Source organism: Lepisosteus oculatus, chromosome 3 (genome assembly GCF_040954835.1).
Source record: "Lepisosteus oculatus isolate fLepOcu1 chromosome 3, fLepOcu1.hap2, whole genome shotgun sequence".
In the NCBI taxonomy this organism is placed as follows: domain Eukaryota; kingdom Metazoa; phylum Chordata; class Actinopteri; order Semionotiformes; family Lepisosteidae; genus Lepisosteus; species Lepisosteus oculatus.
The window spans coordinates 6,263,099-6,279,035 of NC_090698.1; the positions used below are offsets into that span (position 1 = coordinate 6,263,099).

Here is a 15,937-nt window from a genome sequence, read left to right on the forward strand (position 1 = left end):
CCGAGAGGGTTGCTGGAGTCCTGAACAACGTACCCGGCCATGTTATTAAAGCCAATACCCTAGTATCTTTGAAGAAACGGCTGGTTGGGATTCTTCTATCAATTAGCTGCCATCTACCAGCTTGGCTAGAGAACCTCCTCTGGTTTATAAGCACAAACACACTCACAGATAGACACACACTCTCACACAAGCACAGACACCATTTTCACACATGATCTTACACACAGGCACGCTCTCACACACAAGTACAGACATGCTCTTACAAGCACAGGGTCACAGACAAACACACAGAAACGTGCTCTCTCACACACAAGTACAGACATGCTCTTACAAGCACAGACGCACACAAGCACACAGAAACGTGCTCTCTCACACACAAGCACAGGCACACTCGTTCACACACACACTTTCACACATCCTCTCTCTCTCACGCATCGCCTCCACCTGTGAACTCTGTTTAAGGACAACAGACCCTGTGGCTGAGATGTTCAGTGAGAAGCAGCTCTGGCCTGTTTGTTCAGCAGCAGAGTTTGTGTTTCAAATGGGAACAGAGACAGACAAAAGGCACGATAAAGGGATGGACACGTGACTAATGTTCACCCCCCCCACCACACACGCACACGCACACGCACACGCATTCGCGGAATCAGTGACATTGAACTTGACCCAAAACTGATGAGACCCATCAGCCACTCCAGGAATCCCCTGATCAAAACCTGCACAACAGCTTCATTTTCCCTCAGGGGTGGAAAGTGGCCTCTCTGATCCTGTTGGAATTTTGTTTAAAGAAATCCGAACACGTATGGAACTAAATGTAAATTTGAGGTAATGAGCTCTATCATGCTTTCAGCTCACAACTAGCAACCCACTAAACCTCAGCAGGTGTGAGCCTGGCCAGTACCTGGATGGGAGACTCCTGGGAAAAACTAAGGTTGCTGCTGGAAGAGGTGTTAGTGGGACCAGTAGGGGCCCTCCCCCTCCAGACTGTGTGGGTTCTAATGCCCCAGTATAGCGAAGTCGACATCCAGGTGGTCTACAGATGGTCACCTGTAAAGTGCTTTTGAGTGGAGTGTCCAGAAAAGATCTAAATAAGTATAAGGAGTTATTTCCCTAAGCTCCGGTGCCTGTCTGGTGATGTGTACTATTTCAACTGGTGCAGTTCATTGTGTGTGAATTAGTTTTTCAGAGAGATCTTTTTTGAAGCTTTCTGCTAAGAAAGGACTACAGCCTGCGGTCTGGTTAAAAAATAACCGGTGCTAGCTTTACAATCTAAACAATAAATTGTTAGCACTGTACTACAGAAATCCATAAATGTGAGTGGTTGAAAAGGTCAGTTTAGGTCACTTGAAATGAAAGTGCTGCAGCTCAGTTTCCTGCTCTTTAAGTGACTTGGCTGGTGAAAGGCCCAGCGCCTGGTTCTGCACCTCTGGACCTGGTGTGGTTCTCCTTTGTTCAACCCCCCCGTGAAAACTGACGCTCCACATCTTAAAAAGCAGCAGCCATGGAGAAAATGCTATTATTTGAGCTCAGAAAAAATAATGGCGACAGGAATGAAAGCTTGAAATCCATTGTCAGTTCCCCTTTAATTAAGTGTTCAAAGTAATGATGAACAGCAGATACAGTCCCAGCTATACAGACACTCGCACACGGAAACAGACTGGAAAGGTCAAGGCTCACACCCGAAATTCAGAACGAGAGGTTACTTCCTCCCGAGGAAGAGGAGGAACCCCAGGGAGTCTGGGTTTCTCAGCCACCCAGACAAGGCACTTCCTGCCGCTCAGACACACATCGATTAACTAGACATGTTGACTAATTTATATTAATTGACTAATCCGTGCTCTTGTGCCGTTTCAACTTCTTAAAACTAAACAGTACCAAATCTAACACTTGAGTGTCTGGATGTAAAGAAAATTATGTCCTATGCAGCTCCTTAGTTCAATTAAGTAACTGTGAGCTCCTTTAATAAAAGCTAAGAAGTGTTTGGATCAGGACAAGGCACTCTATTTGTTTCTGCTTTTCATTCCATCTCTGGCCTTAATCACTTAATTGAACTAATTACTTGGGTAATCAAACAGCTGTTTTACAGGTCTTAATCAGGTGCTAATTGAAAGCCGGCTCTATAACCCTCAGCAATCTGGTACTGTAGGACTGGAGCTTTCCACCCTCATTGTAAACGGTATCGATTACAAGGCACCTAACCTAACCTTTACACTGAGAGAAGCGGGTGTCTGCAACATTCCGCCCGGCCATGCTGTCCAAGCTGATGTTCCTCCGAGATTCCGAGATTGATGAGCGGCTGTGCAGCAGGAGCAGAGAGATGGGTGTCTGAGCGGACCAGCTCCTGTAAGTGGCCTTTCTGGTGTTCTCAACAACAGACACGAGAGGAACCAAAAGACTGGGGAAATTTACAGCAAAATGCCATCTAGGTTGAAAAAGCAATTTATTCCTGCACTAAATCCATGCGGCACAGACTTGAGTCCAGCATGGATTTAACCCAATGACCTGAGCAATTAAAAGCCTGAGAGAAGAAAGTCTTTAGTTCCAACAATGGCAATCTTTCTTTGTTGACGAGGTTTGGGGTCAGTTTTCACAGGACAGGAAATAATAAATAATCATTTGTTTCAAAAAGTTTTCAGCAGTACAGGGCAGTGGTCTTGATATGGTGCTTTCTCATAATTCCTCAGCACCTGCAGAGCGGTAGAGTACTGAACGAGGAACTGGAGCAGAGGAGGAAGGAGGTCCAGGGGATGTATTTTAGTGCTACACAGGAATGGTCTGCACAGTCATCTATCTGTCGGCTTCATCAGCCTGTGCAACACTATTATCCATCCCCACAACCAGCACTGAGAAGTTTCTGTACAAAGGTTTTTTTTCTTGGTTTATTGTTAGTTTGTATGTCAGGCATTCAGCATGTCGGTGTTTCAATAAGCGTGTCCGCACTATCATTAGCTACTCTAGTCAGCTAACAGGGACCCTTCAGCAATATTCACAAACAGGGCGTGTGAGATCTGGACAAGAGGACCACAGCTCTTTAACCATGACTCCACCTCCACAGGCAGGTTATGGCTTATTTTAAATAAAATAAAAAATAACTTATATTTACTCTCTAATGCACAAGTTTCCACAGATAAGGCACTTGTTTATTTTAGAATTGCTGTTGCTCCGCTCCCCCACAGGTGCATCACTGGTGCCGCAGCCCCGGCTACACAGGCTCGGTGCCGACCGGAGGGCAGGAGTGTCTCTCGCCCCGCAGGACTCGAGCCCCACCGACTGACCCAGCCCTTCCCCTGAGCGAGGTGACACGACCCAGGGCCGAGCCCGCGCCGCCCGGATCCCAGAGCTCGACCCGTCGCCGTCGCTAGCGGAGCCGCTCGAGAGAGGAACCGCAGACTGGGCCCAGCTGGGTTCCGTCAACCATTTGGGAATGCGCTGTACTACTACGGAAGTGATGAAAAAAATAAACCTTGCAGGACCAAGTAGAGTCTATACATGTTAAAGTGCTAAGATCCTTGGTGTGACATCATTGTCGGCCGGGTGGATTGTGCCCGGCGCTCCGCCGGCATCGAGGAACAGAGGTATAGTGCTTCTTCTGGCCACCGTGCGGCAGTTCGGTCAGCACCGGAGCCCCGGATCCTCCAGCGCCCTCCGCAGTCGGAGCATCTGTTGCGGGCTGCGCTGGTGCACCAGCAGCAGGCTTTTGTGCACGCACGCGTTCTCTCGGTCCTGCTCCCGGATGTCGAAGGTCTGGAAGCCATTGTGGAGAACCGGAGCGACCCCCAGCGCCTGGAAGCACATCCCCGTGTAGACGTCGTCGATGGGGAAGAAGGGGATGTAGAGGGAGAGCCTGAGGAGGGGGCGCACCAGGGAGCCTGAAAACAGGAACCCGCCCCCGCCGGCGTAGGGGGGGTAGGCGCCCTCGTAGAACGTCTGCGGGACGTAATACTTGCTCTTGGCGCTGCGGAAGGGGCTGGCCTGGGTGACCACATGGCCCATGTACAGCCGGCCAGCCTGGTCGGGCTGCAGCGAGCGGAGGTAGCGGAGCAGCTCCGGGGTGTTGAGGAAGACGTCGTCGTCGCCCTTGAAGATGAAATGGGTGCGGGGGCAGCGGCGGTCCACCCATTGCAGGAACAGGTTGTCCTTCAGCGTCAGGTTGAAGAAGGAGTCTCTGAACTCCCACTGCAGGAGGTCCCCGTGACGCTGGGCCTCGTGGGACAGTAGGTGCGTTAAGTCGGGGTCGTCCTCGCCAGAGGTGGTCCCCAGGAGGAAGACGGTCCGCACCCGCAGTCCGTCGTACTCCATCTCCACTCCCCAGCTCTCGCGCACGGCCTGCCGCCGAACAAAATTCTCGGGCACGGACTTGATGGCGAGGAGGAGGAATATCTCTTCTTCCCCCTCCCCCCCGAACCTGGATCGGCACTTCCCAGGCTGCTCAATCAGGAGGGCGTAGTCTCGGCACCCCTCTGCCTGCAGGAAGTCGCGGTACAGGGCGGGGTAGGAGTCAAAATCCTGGATCTGAGCTCGGAGGGCGTTGCTGGTGAGCCGACAGGCGGCCTGGCTCTGGGTGCTTTTATCCAGCTGCTGAGCAGCGAGCAGCTGGAAGCTCTCGTGCTGCTTCCTGTTCCACCAAGCACTGCTTTGCGGGATGGCCTGCCTGAACTGCTCTGAGATGGAGACCTGCTGCACCTGCGGCCTTGCCGTGGACGGGGAGGTCTTGGTTTTGCCATTCGGATCTAGGGGCCCTGGAGAGGGGCTGTTTTTCCAGGCTCCCTTGGTCTCATTCCTTGCTGGGAGCCAGTGGGTAGAATTGGGCGTAGGATTTGGTGAGCCTCCCTGATCCCCGCCTCTGACCCTTTCGTTGAGAGTGAGGGTGGAGTAGAAGAGGATGAGGGAGAAGCTGCAGAGGATGATGGCGATGAGGTACCTGTTTCTCTTCATGTCTGCTGGAGCCGGGGGCAGGAGGATGAGAGAGGAGAGAGATGCAGGAGAGAGAGGACGAGAGAGAGGAGACAAGAGGAATGTGTTAGAGAGAGGAGAGAAGGTGAGTGTTGGAGAAGATGGAGGTCAGAGAGAGAGGTGAGAAGAGGAGAGCAGAAGATGACGATGAGATATCTTCGTGATTTGAAGGATTTGATTCTCCTTTTCTTCCTTTAACCCCTCATCTACTCGGAGGCAGCAGACGTCCAGAGGAGCGGGCGGTGTATTTGTGTCCTCCTGTGCAAGGTGCTCAGAAAACGCACAAGCAGCTGGTCAGAGGCAGATTGTGTCCACCCCAGAAGAACAAGACTACCTCCTCTGATGAAAGCTACGCCTCCGCAGAGTCAGCGCTGGCTGGAGACACGTGCAGGCAGGCGAGAGGCTGCAGGTCCTCGTTCCTCGTCCGTCCCAGAGGCAGCAGAGCCCCACACACCTCGCTCTCCTCTGCCTCCTCCGCGGTTGCACCTGAAAAACACACCGAGACTGCAGCTCAGTGACGCAGCCCGCAATCAACACCCACCAGATTCGGGGAAGGGTGGGGGGTAAAAGTAGTCAAAGTTATGCAAACAAGCAAAGGTCACTGAACGCATAATGGCTTATGCAGTCTCTTGGCCCTGACACATCGCTCTGCTGCCTGTTTGAACTAAAAGGAAGCAAGCAGAAGGCTTTCTCCGAAGCTTTGACTGGAAATAATTCCCTTTCCGAGATAAGCTGGCACGGACGTAGACCTTGATGTAGAGGAAATGGGCTAGTCTGTTTCCTGTACAGAGCAGGGGGTATAAATACAGCTTTTTAGTGCTGTGCTGCATTCAGGGCTGTGAATCTTGTAGACGTTAAAGAGTTTCTCTCCCACCACCTCCTTATTTGAATCTCTTGATAATTGTAGCCCTGGTCTAGCATGTGCACAGGGTTCTTATCACAATAACTGGATCATAACCTATCATAGTCATGCCCTAGTGCCACAGTGTTATTTTAAGAAAATGATGATGAAAGGCATTGGCTGCACTGCATCAGGAAGATAATATCCGAAAGAGCAGAAGTAGGCAAATGTAACAGACATTATCTGAGCTTCTGCAGGCCTTCAATCAATTACTATACATACTACAATGTGACACTGACACATAACCACAGTGCTGACACTAACACTACACATTCACACACAGTATGGACACTAGTAAAAGTACATGTAGTGCAGACTCCAAACCCAACATGCAGCAGATTTATGAATACACGTACTGTGTAGACATTGTCAAATATATACACACAGAGCACACTTGTAACATATACAATCCTGACTCTAACAAACACACATGTAAAAGACTAGCACACAGGCAATGGTGCAGACTCCAGCAAAGTACAGACTCAAGCACACAGACACAGGGTACAGACAAAAGCACACAGACACAGGGTACAAACACAAGCACTCTGACACAAGGTACAGACTCAAGCACAGAAACACACAGTACAGACACAAGGCATAGACTCAAGCACACAGACACAAGGTGCACACTCAAGCACAGAAACACACAGTACAGACACAAGGCATAGACTCAAGCACACAGACACAAGGTGCACACTCAAGCACATAACCACAATGTACAAACTCAAGCACACAGACACACACTGCAGACTCAAGCACACGGACACACAGTACAGACTCAAGCACAAAAACACACAGTACAGACTCAAGCACAGAAACACACGGTACAAACTTGAGTACACAGACACAATGTATAACAATGCAGAATGTAGCATGTAGCATATAGGCACATTGTGCAGACTCTAGCAAGCTCATACATTGCAGAATCTAGTACACATGCACACAATTCTGACTCTGGTACACAGACCAGATCAACACACAAACATTGAACACACCTCAAACAGAAGTAGACAATGAAGAGAGTCCTGCCCAGGAAAACAAACAGGCAGCGTACTCTGTGCAGTAAACCTGTGCAGTGAGCATGGGACAGGAACAATAGCCTGTTCCTATTGTTCCTATTGTTTTGAGAGCCAACGAGTGGGAGTGAGGGAGACAGACAATCAAAATGGGCCCAGCACAGAAACACAGTGAGCACAGAGTAAACCACACGCCCAGGCCAGAACAGAAACGCTGCACAGCACCATGTAGCTAGCTACACAATAATGAGTTCTGATCCTACATTTAAAGTATGCTCCGAATTGCACCGCTGTGCACAGACTGTTTCGTTCCAGTCTTTACCACCTGTACAGTAGGTTCAAGGTAGGAAAGTGGATATACAGTAATGATAATCCTTCTGCTAACCAAGGCCCACTCACAAACACGACACACCTCAGCAGTGCTCGGCCTCCACACTGACCACAGACACGCAAACACGCTCTTCCTCAAGAGCTGCTTGAGCGGAAGTGCAGAGCTACAACAGCCACATGAAATGACTGAAGCCTTTTGTTGCACTTTTGCTTCTGAGAACTCGAGTGACTCATCCGGGTCTGACGAGCGACACACACACTGCTCCCGGCCTCGTCTGCCAGCTGGGCAGGGAGGGAAACTGACAGCCTGTCCCCGATTCTCTTTGCCTACCGCCGTCGCCATCACTGTCCTCGCCCCGTGGCACGTTTCAACAGGTGCAGGCGTTTCTTGATTTCGGCATCGTGAGTGTTCTCACCTGGACGTTGCTTCTTCCAAACCCTCCTACCCAGCTCTCGACGTAAAGCACTTCTTTTTTTTGTTCTTTTCACTCCTAAATAAACGAGATCGGCATGTGTACGTGTCCCCTGGGTCCTTGTATCGCTAGAGGTCCCGAAGTAATTCTGAGGGTTTTGCTTTTCCAGTAAGCATTCGGGATCCCGAACACCTGTACATCGGCCTGATACTGTTCTCTGTTGAAGACTCCAGGGGATTGGGTTCCGTTGTCCTTTCGGCTCAGCAAACGTTCCTCTAGGCCACTGGGGAGGGAGGCCCTAGTCGCATCCCGGGAGTGTGGCAGGGCGTGCTCTTGTATCCGTGAGCAGTGCGCACAGATTGCTGTAGTAAAATCTCTGGCTGTGTAAACGGATACAGAGGTTGCTTTTGATAATCGTGCCAGTCAGGTCGAGCGATGGCAACGTTGCAAGGAAGCTCTCTTTTGCACCATTGACTCCGGTGCTCCAGTGAGTGAGGCTTGCAGACCAGCTTGTGGTTTGTTTGCACAAGAGAACGTCTGTGGAGAACCTATTGTTCCTGCAGTTTAAACAAGCCAGCTCAGCCAGTAAGGAGACAGGTGGAGCCTCGTGGTTCACAATTATAGCTGGTCACAAACATCTCGACAAACCTGTATCAAGTGATTTCAGGGGAATCAAAAAAAGGTAGTCAGATACTGTAGCATCATATTTCCTGCAGAAGTAAGAATAAAGGCTGTTCTGCCTCCGAGTTATTTTTAGAAAGCCAAGACCGCAAGTCTCATTTAATGCAAGTTTAGCTCATTCTCTGCAAACAAAAGGTGTTTTTTTTCAATTCCAAATTGTCGATCATTCTCCTTTTTGTGATAGTATATCCACCTAAATTGGAATTCCGACTTCTGTCTTCTGTTCCTGAGCTCCCAGCCATGAGCCCCGTGCCACACAGGTACAGGTACCCCCCCCAAACGCACACACAATGAGGCCTTCAACACAACGCACACGTGGCACATTCCCGAACGGGTTGGTCAGCTCCTGACGTCACTGCCAAGCCCGCCCTGCACGGAGAGAGCCCAGCCCGAGACACACCGGTTCGCCAGCCTGCGTGGGCCGCACAGACACAGGGAGAGGCTGAGTCCCTGCGGAGGGGAGGAGGGCGCCTCTTTTTCTTTTATCTCGGCAGCCTGTTCTTTCGCCACCTGCTCAGCCCATTGTGCACTGAGGCCTGGGGTGTCGTGGGCCAGCCTGTACCTGCACGCCTACAGGGCTTTCTCTCCTGTTAACCGTAGGAGAAGAGGAACGGTGTGTCTTTGCCTGAAAGGAGCCCGGGTCCAGCCAGAGGTCCAGCCACAGCCCCCTGAGACCGGCCCCCGCACGGCCACCCCGCGGCTCGGGAAGAGCCCCCGACACGGTCACGCGTGTACCCCTATGTGCTGGTGAGGGCCTCCCCTTGATCGCTCACCGCGCTGGGCAGCACCGCAGGGACACACGTCGGTCCTCACAACTTCCTCTCAGCTGGTATCTGACTCCGGGTTCCGCTTTCCTGCTCTGAAGACAGCCACGCCACGTGCAGGGTCGTGAAGACACGGGATGCCTCCTTCAAGTGCTGATAACCGGTGTTCGCAACGGCTTGAAATAAGAGCCTCCGTAGAATGCAGACCATGCACACGTAGAAGGAAGAAACCTTCTGTGATTTCTGAAGAATTCGGTTTTGTTTTGGAAAGGACAAAACAAAACTGGCAAGCATAGCAACTGTTTGTGGGGAGTTCCTGGGGCGGTGATGACTTACTCTCACGTTCAGCGCTCGCCAGTCCGACGCACACGCAGGCCACAGAGGTGCTCTCGCTGAGAAACTCTTGCGATCAGCTGGGCCTGCGGACAAACACGGCGCACACACGGACGCACTTCTGCAAAGTGCGTGCACAAGACCCTCCCCGACCGCCACAGCAGCGCCCATGCGCACTGACCAGTAAACCAGGTCTGATGTCTACCGAAAGTGTGAGGAAATGGGCACGAGCACAATCAACTACAAAACCACTGCACCGAGACATTGGAAGCGCATGCGTCACTTTATCACCCCTATACACTTTCCTGCATTAGGAATGTATCTTTTCGCAGCCCCCATGAGACACACAGACAGGGAGAGAAGCTGGGGGTCAGAGCGCAGGGTCAGCCATTGTACAGCACCCCTGGAGCAGCTGGGGTTAAGGGCCTCACTCAGGGGCCCAACGGAGTAGGATTCCTCTGCCGGCTGCAGGATTTGAACCGGCAACCTTCCAGCCACAGGCACAGATCCTGAACCACAGAGCCACCGCTCCGCCCCAAACCCCGTGCAAATCCCGGGCTGTTTCACAGATCAACAACAGCCACCTGTAAGACTCCAGCCATGTCTGGGGCTGTTCCCCCTGCTTTTGTGCGAATACTTCAGCCCCCCCCCTTCAATCACACGGACATGCGCCTCGACTTGGATCGGCACGAGGGATCAGCACCATCACGAGCCATTCTTCCTCTGGCAGGAAAAAAAAAACCGCGACGTGCGCAGATTTCACTTCCGTGTGCGACTGGACAGCCTGGCACGCGGCGTGGCCTGGCGTGTGTGCTCGGACATGTCGACCCCTACCCGTGACCGGACAGCTCCTCATCAGGTTACTCTTGTCAGGCGTGAAGTGGGGCCACTGTGTGATCAACAGTAGTAGAGTTGATCACACCGTCTCTATACAGTATACCGGATCGGTGTCCGTACAATACACCTGCACCGTCTCTTAACAGTTTACAGTCTCATGGTCTGTACAACGTATCGGCACCGTGTCCGTACAATATACCGGCAGTTTGTCCGTACAGCTCACCGGCACCGCGTCCGTACAGTACACCGGCACTATCCCCAGGCGCAGCCCCGAAAACCTCTGTGTGCTCCGTGGTACAACAAGACAAACAGAAATACAGCGCTAAACCTGAGGGCAGAAAACAACTACTGTATATGTACGTACTGTATCTACATGGCTCTGGCGCTTCAGCCGGGCTTAGAGCTCCCGAGCGAGCCGAGCCGCTTGCCGCACTGCTCTGTACAGCGGCCCCCGCCCTGGGAAAGGGGCGCAACTCGCGGTTCGCGCAGAAGCCCCCGGGAGGCTCCCAGAGACCTGTCGGCTTGGCTCAGTTCGCCTGTCTCACGCTTCTCCAGGCGAAATCGGGCGCGTTACTCACAGTGCCGGCGAGGCGCTTGGAGACTCCGGCTCTCCGGGCAGACTCTGTCACGCTCCGTCTCCCTCTCCCTTTCTGTTTATCGTCTCTCTTCCCCGTTCTTTCCACCCGCCCCCTTTCTCTCCCTCTCTCTCTCTCTCTGTTCTCTCTCTCTTATTTTGTTTTGTGTTCCGGAAACCAAGTTAAAATAATTTCGTTAAGAATAGCTCGGGGGGGGTGGGGGGTGGTACGCCGCGTCCTGTCCCACTCAGCTGTTTTGCCCGAGAGGAAGGGGTTTTCCTTGGTCGCCCACCCTGCGCGAGGGGGCAGAGCCAGGAGACCGGGCCTCCCCCCCGGAGCAAGGCGACACCTGGAGAGCGGGCTGGGCCGCGGCGCCCGTCTCCTCTCCTGGCGTCAGAGGAGAGATGGCGGCGGCACACGAGGCGAGAGCCGTGCCGGGCTGTGAACAGAGCCGACAGAGTGTGTGCGGCTGGGAGGGGGCGGCACGCTTCAGATACCGTGCGCATTGTTGGGTCCGAAACCAAATCCCCGGCTGCGGGTCAGGGAAGAGGAGGCCCGAGGGCCGGGATACGGGCGCACGCCGGCTGCGCAGGTGCCCGCGCGGGTCCGGGAGAGCAGGCGCCCCGCAGAGCCCCGATATCGCTCTCACAGGACCGCGGCTCTCCTCCTGCAGGGAGATCCTGACGCCGACCCGGCGGCAGCAGCTGCAGGTAGCCGGCATCACCGAGACCAGCGAGCTGCTCTCCTACGGTCCGGGAGCAGACAGGACTCTGACACCCCACCGGCGGCCTCCATGGAGCTGGGAATCCAGGAGCCCTGCCGTGCTGCTGCCGCCACCCCCTCCTCATTCAGCTGTTCCAGTAGCCCCTTCACCCCCCCCACAAGAGTCTGCAGAGCCTCACACCCCGAGCACCGCGCTGGCAGGGGTACTCGGGCTCCACTGGACCAGTTGGATTTGCCACCCGAGAAGTCACCACGGCCGAAACGTTGTGTCTTTCTTCCTTCCTTTTTTCAGCCTGGAATAAACCTCTGACTTGTTGACGCACCCCGACGGGGGTCCCCACCTGAACTGCTCACCTCTGCCCGTTCCCCCCCTGCTCTACCCTGCACAGGCTCGCCGGGGAGTAGGGCTCAGTGTACAGCCCCCCAGCGCGTGTCACGACGAAAACGACTCCAGCCATGGTCACACGAAGTACTGTTGTCCCAGCAGGGCGCGCACCGCCTCACTCACCCCGGGGCTGTGTCAGGGGTCCTGGCTCGACAGGGCAGCCCGACTCCGCTCAGCGGTGCTGGAAGACAGCTGGCCTGCTCCGCGGGTGAATTATTGATGCCGCCTCTGCGCCCGGGAGGAACGGCCGTCTTGCCTTTTGTTGAGGTGGCTCTCCTAGCGACGCCGGCTGCGTTGCTACCCGGCGGCTCCCGGGGGGCGGGGTGTCGGGGGACCCCGAGCCGCGAGATCGTCTTGCAGCCTCTGGTGTCGGCAGAGCCGCCTGCCTCCTGCCGGGAGGGGGGGCAACCTTAGCCCTCGCTTGCGCGCCCCCGGGCATCGCTGATTCCCAGTCTGAGCCGCCATGTCCCCCCCTCTTCCGTAGGCCGGGGGCTGCTGGGAGCGGGTGGGCTCGTCTCTGGAGGAGTCCTCAGCCTGACGTGCAACAGGGCCCCTGGTGGCCAGCCCGGGGCTCAGGGAGGGCTGCTCTGCTGCCGCTGTGGGGGGGCTCATGGGGGGGTGTACCCCATGGTCCGCGGTCTCGTGTCTCGTGCTGGTGCGTGGGGGGGGCAGCCGAGCCGAGCTGACCAACAAACGGGGGTTCTGCCCTGCTTGAGGGTGGCGGGAAACAAATCCCGGGACACCTCATGATCCTGCGGGAACCAACTGACGCTTCCCGACGAGCAGACGGGAGAGTCGCACAGCTCAACAAGTTTCAGACTCCCCCCCCGTAACGGTCCTCCACATCGCGCGGGTCCAGCGGGGCGCTGCGTCAGCGGGCGCAGGCGGCAGAGGAGCACGTCGAGGTTCGTTCCAGGCCGAGAAGAGAAGAACTGAACACAGGGCCTCAGCTGTGGAGCCGTCCTCACGGAATAAGCCCTTACTTGTTCCTCTGGTCTATATCATGGTGCCACATTATTACAAACTCAGGAACAGTAGCCAGGCTTCCTGCCAGTAGCTGCAGTGCTTATCTGAGTTATTCAGGTGGGGAGCTGCGTCAGCATGCGTAGGCTGCAAAGGAACAAGTAAAGGTTTATTCCATGCTGAAAAAAAGAAGAAAGAGAACGCAACGTTTCAGCTGTCTTCAGGTGTGAAGAAGGCTCCACGGCCGAAACGTTGTGTTCTCTTTCTTCTTTTTTTCAGCATGGAATAAACCTCTTACTTGTTCCTTATCTGAGTTATTACCTGGAACCTTGGACATAGTAGCTGCAAAAGGCTCCTTTGTTTCCCACTTATCTTGAGCTGAGCTGATCACCTAACTGCTCTCTTTGGTTTACAACTGCTGTACCTGTTTCACGTGCCTCACCCACACCTGGTGATCCATTGACCCGACTGTGATTGCTGTTTGCTGATTCTGCTCTGCCCCCCCTCTCCCCCACCTTTGTCTGATACCCTGGAAGGCAAGTGTGTAACAGCTCTCTGTTAACTACTCCTGACACCCGAGCGCCTCTTAAAACCCCGACCATCTCCTTCACTGACTCTGTGGTACTCGGACCAGCTGCACACAGTGAACACCTGACTGAATACTGGAATACTGAAGGACGCGAGAGAATCTCCTACCTCGTCCACTTCTACTGCCGCATCATCGTGAACCACCTGAACAATCCTAGATACCTGTCCTCCCACCTCGGTAGGCAGCTTAATCCAAGCTGTCCCACACATTACCTGCTTCTTCCCGCTGTCGCGACACTATCTTAAAGTTTTTAAGAGAGATTCTCTCCACAGCCCATGTTACTGCTACATCTCCTCCCTGCAGGCCCAGTGTGCCTCCTCTTCACCTGGCATGCCACAGTAGATCGGTACCGCGTATGAACTCCAGTGCTTGTGTATTAGATCCCATTCCCACGGTTTTATTTCAGGCCCGTTCCTCTGCCCTCTGCCCTGTTGCCTTCAGCATAATGCATCAGTCTGGAGTAGTACCAATGGGCCTTTATAAATAGCTGCTCTCACTCCTGTGCCAAAAAAAACAAACATGGCCCTGGAAAATCTGAAATGTTTTCATCCTTCATCCAACCTATCTTTTCTTGCCAGAATGTGCTGTTGCTATTCAAGTAAATAGCCACCTCATTGCACATAATCTCTTTGAACCTCTGCAATCTGGTTTCAGACAATCACAGCACTGAGACTGCCCTGGTCAAAGTCACTGACGATATTCTTATGGCTTCTGAGTCCGGCTCAAAGTCTATCCTCACTCTCCGAGACCTCAGTGCTGCTTTTCGACATCTCGCTTTCTCATCTTGAGACTCCCGAGTTTCTGACTTTGCTCTTAAAGCCAACACTTTCTCTCTCCTGGAGGGGCCAGTCCTGAAGTTGGGTTCATTGAGTCTGATGTTCTTCAGGGCTGGATACTGGCCACCTATTATTATTGTAATGTTTTGGGGTTCACGTGGGTGCCCTCGCGGCTACCGCATCAGGTCGGCCCCCCACCTTCGGGGACTCGAACCCAGGCCTCCGGCGTCACTCAACAGGGACAAAGCCACTTGAGCCAAAGGGAAATCTCCCCTCAGCCCAGCGGCTGCGGTCCCTGCTATTCACAGGGAAGGGCGGTGACGTCACAGTGTGGGTAAGCCGGCTCTCACAACCCACAATGGTGGTCGTATGAGTTACATTATTATCGTAAATGCATTTACAATAGCTGGCCACTTGGTCAGCTAGTAAGATCACATGTTCTGAATGATGATTTCTCTTCTGAAGACACTCAATTCTACATCCTTACAAAACCTCAGTGCCAGGTGGCTGTGGCTGTCTCTGCACTCTGCCATTGCATCTCGGGCCTGGAAAGCTGCATGACTCAAAATCTCCTTTAATTGAAACTGTGGCAAAGTTGGAGTTACACTCCCATCAACCTAGTGAAGCTAATGCAGTAACCCGATCTGAGCTTGGCGCTGGACTTGAATTTCAGTCTTTAGGAACGGGGGGGTGACAGTTGATCCAGGCTTAACGTTTGACCCACATGTGCAACATTTTCTAAAAACATCATTTTTCCATCTCAGAAAGATGGAATACTATAGAACAAACCTTTTCTTCTGCTTTTACTGCATTCTTTCATTTTATCTGCTTTTCCATGTCAAGTGTTTTGAGAAGCCACTTTGAAAGGCGCTATATAAGAGTGAATTATTATAATTATTATTATTGGACTGGTGAAGTGCAAGCTCATGCTAGTCTCTGCGGAGCTCCCGGGTTCTGCCGTCAGATACCACCGCCTGGAAGGTACTACACTACGCCCTGTGTCACGTGAAGCTACAGCCCGGGTGCAGAATTCAGGCCTGCCAGTGGAGGACAGACAGCGGAACTGCCGTGTCCCCTCCCCCCCGGCACTCGTGACTGACTTCACCTCGTGCCCTTGTTGTCGAGCAGGCGAGAGCTGTAAGGCGCTGCAGCAATAATAAAGGTCCCGTGCGGATTGCGCTCTGTGGCGCGTTCAGCAGCCGGTCTTGCGTACACGTCCGCCCTTCTGCTCCGCTGTGAAATGCCGCCTCAGTCTTGCGTTGTCCCCCGTACCTGTCAGGAGACTCACCTGAGCGGACGGGATGCCCCTGCGGTTCTGGCCGATCACAGTCCACCGAGTTTGAGAATAATTTGCATTTCCCTTAATTTCATCATATTTGGAATAAGACGCGTAGCTAATCAAAATCGAAACTACGGATAAGTGTCACGCCTGGCTGGTCCGGAGTTTCTGTCCCGGATCTCGCAGACAAGGTGGCTCTCTGGTACAGAATAACAGAAGGATAATGATTAACAAGACGTTTCTCAAATTTGCTTACGGATTAAGTTTTAATCCTGCGCTTTTGGAATTACGTCACAGGCGCCTTCCTTTCTTGTCTTGAGGCACAAAACCAACGACGAAGGAAAAAAACAACCGACCCATTAAAACCTTCGACAACTGCTGAATGTCACCTTCTGAAAGAAGAGTTGAACATTTTCCCG

General features: G+C 53.2%; 1 protein-coding gene across 5 annotated transcripts; it reads right to left on the reverse strand.

Annotated features, from left to right (window-relative positions):
* Window positions 1–1,553: 1,553 nt before the first annotated feature.
* Window positions 1,554–15,545, reverse strand: b3gnt2l (UDP-GlcNAc:betaGal beta-1,3-N-acetylglucosaminyltransferase 2, like). Of its 5 annotated transcripts, none has more exons than XM_015340784.2 (2): window positions 15,528–15,545; window positions 1,554–5,439 (listed from the first exon to the last, which is right to left on the reverse strand). In XM_015340784.2, the coding sequence occupies exon 2, from the start codon at window positions 4,933–4,935 to the stop codon at window positions 3,613–3,615; it is 1,323 nt and encodes a 440-aa protein (XP_015196270.1). In that variant the 5' UTR covers window positions 4,936–5,439; window positions 15,528–15,545; the 3' UTR covers window positions 1,554–3,612. The 5 variants fall into 5 exon arrangements, with proteins under 5 accessions (XP_015196270.1, XP_069042561.1, XP_015196268.1 ...); XM_069186460.1 differs by lacking the exon at window positions 15,528–15,545 and adding an exon at window positions 12,035–12,117; XM_015340782.2 differs by lacking the exon at window positions 15,528–15,545 and adding an exon at window positions 10,807–11,156.
* Between the last annotated feature and the right edge of the window lie 392 nt (window positions 15,546–15,937).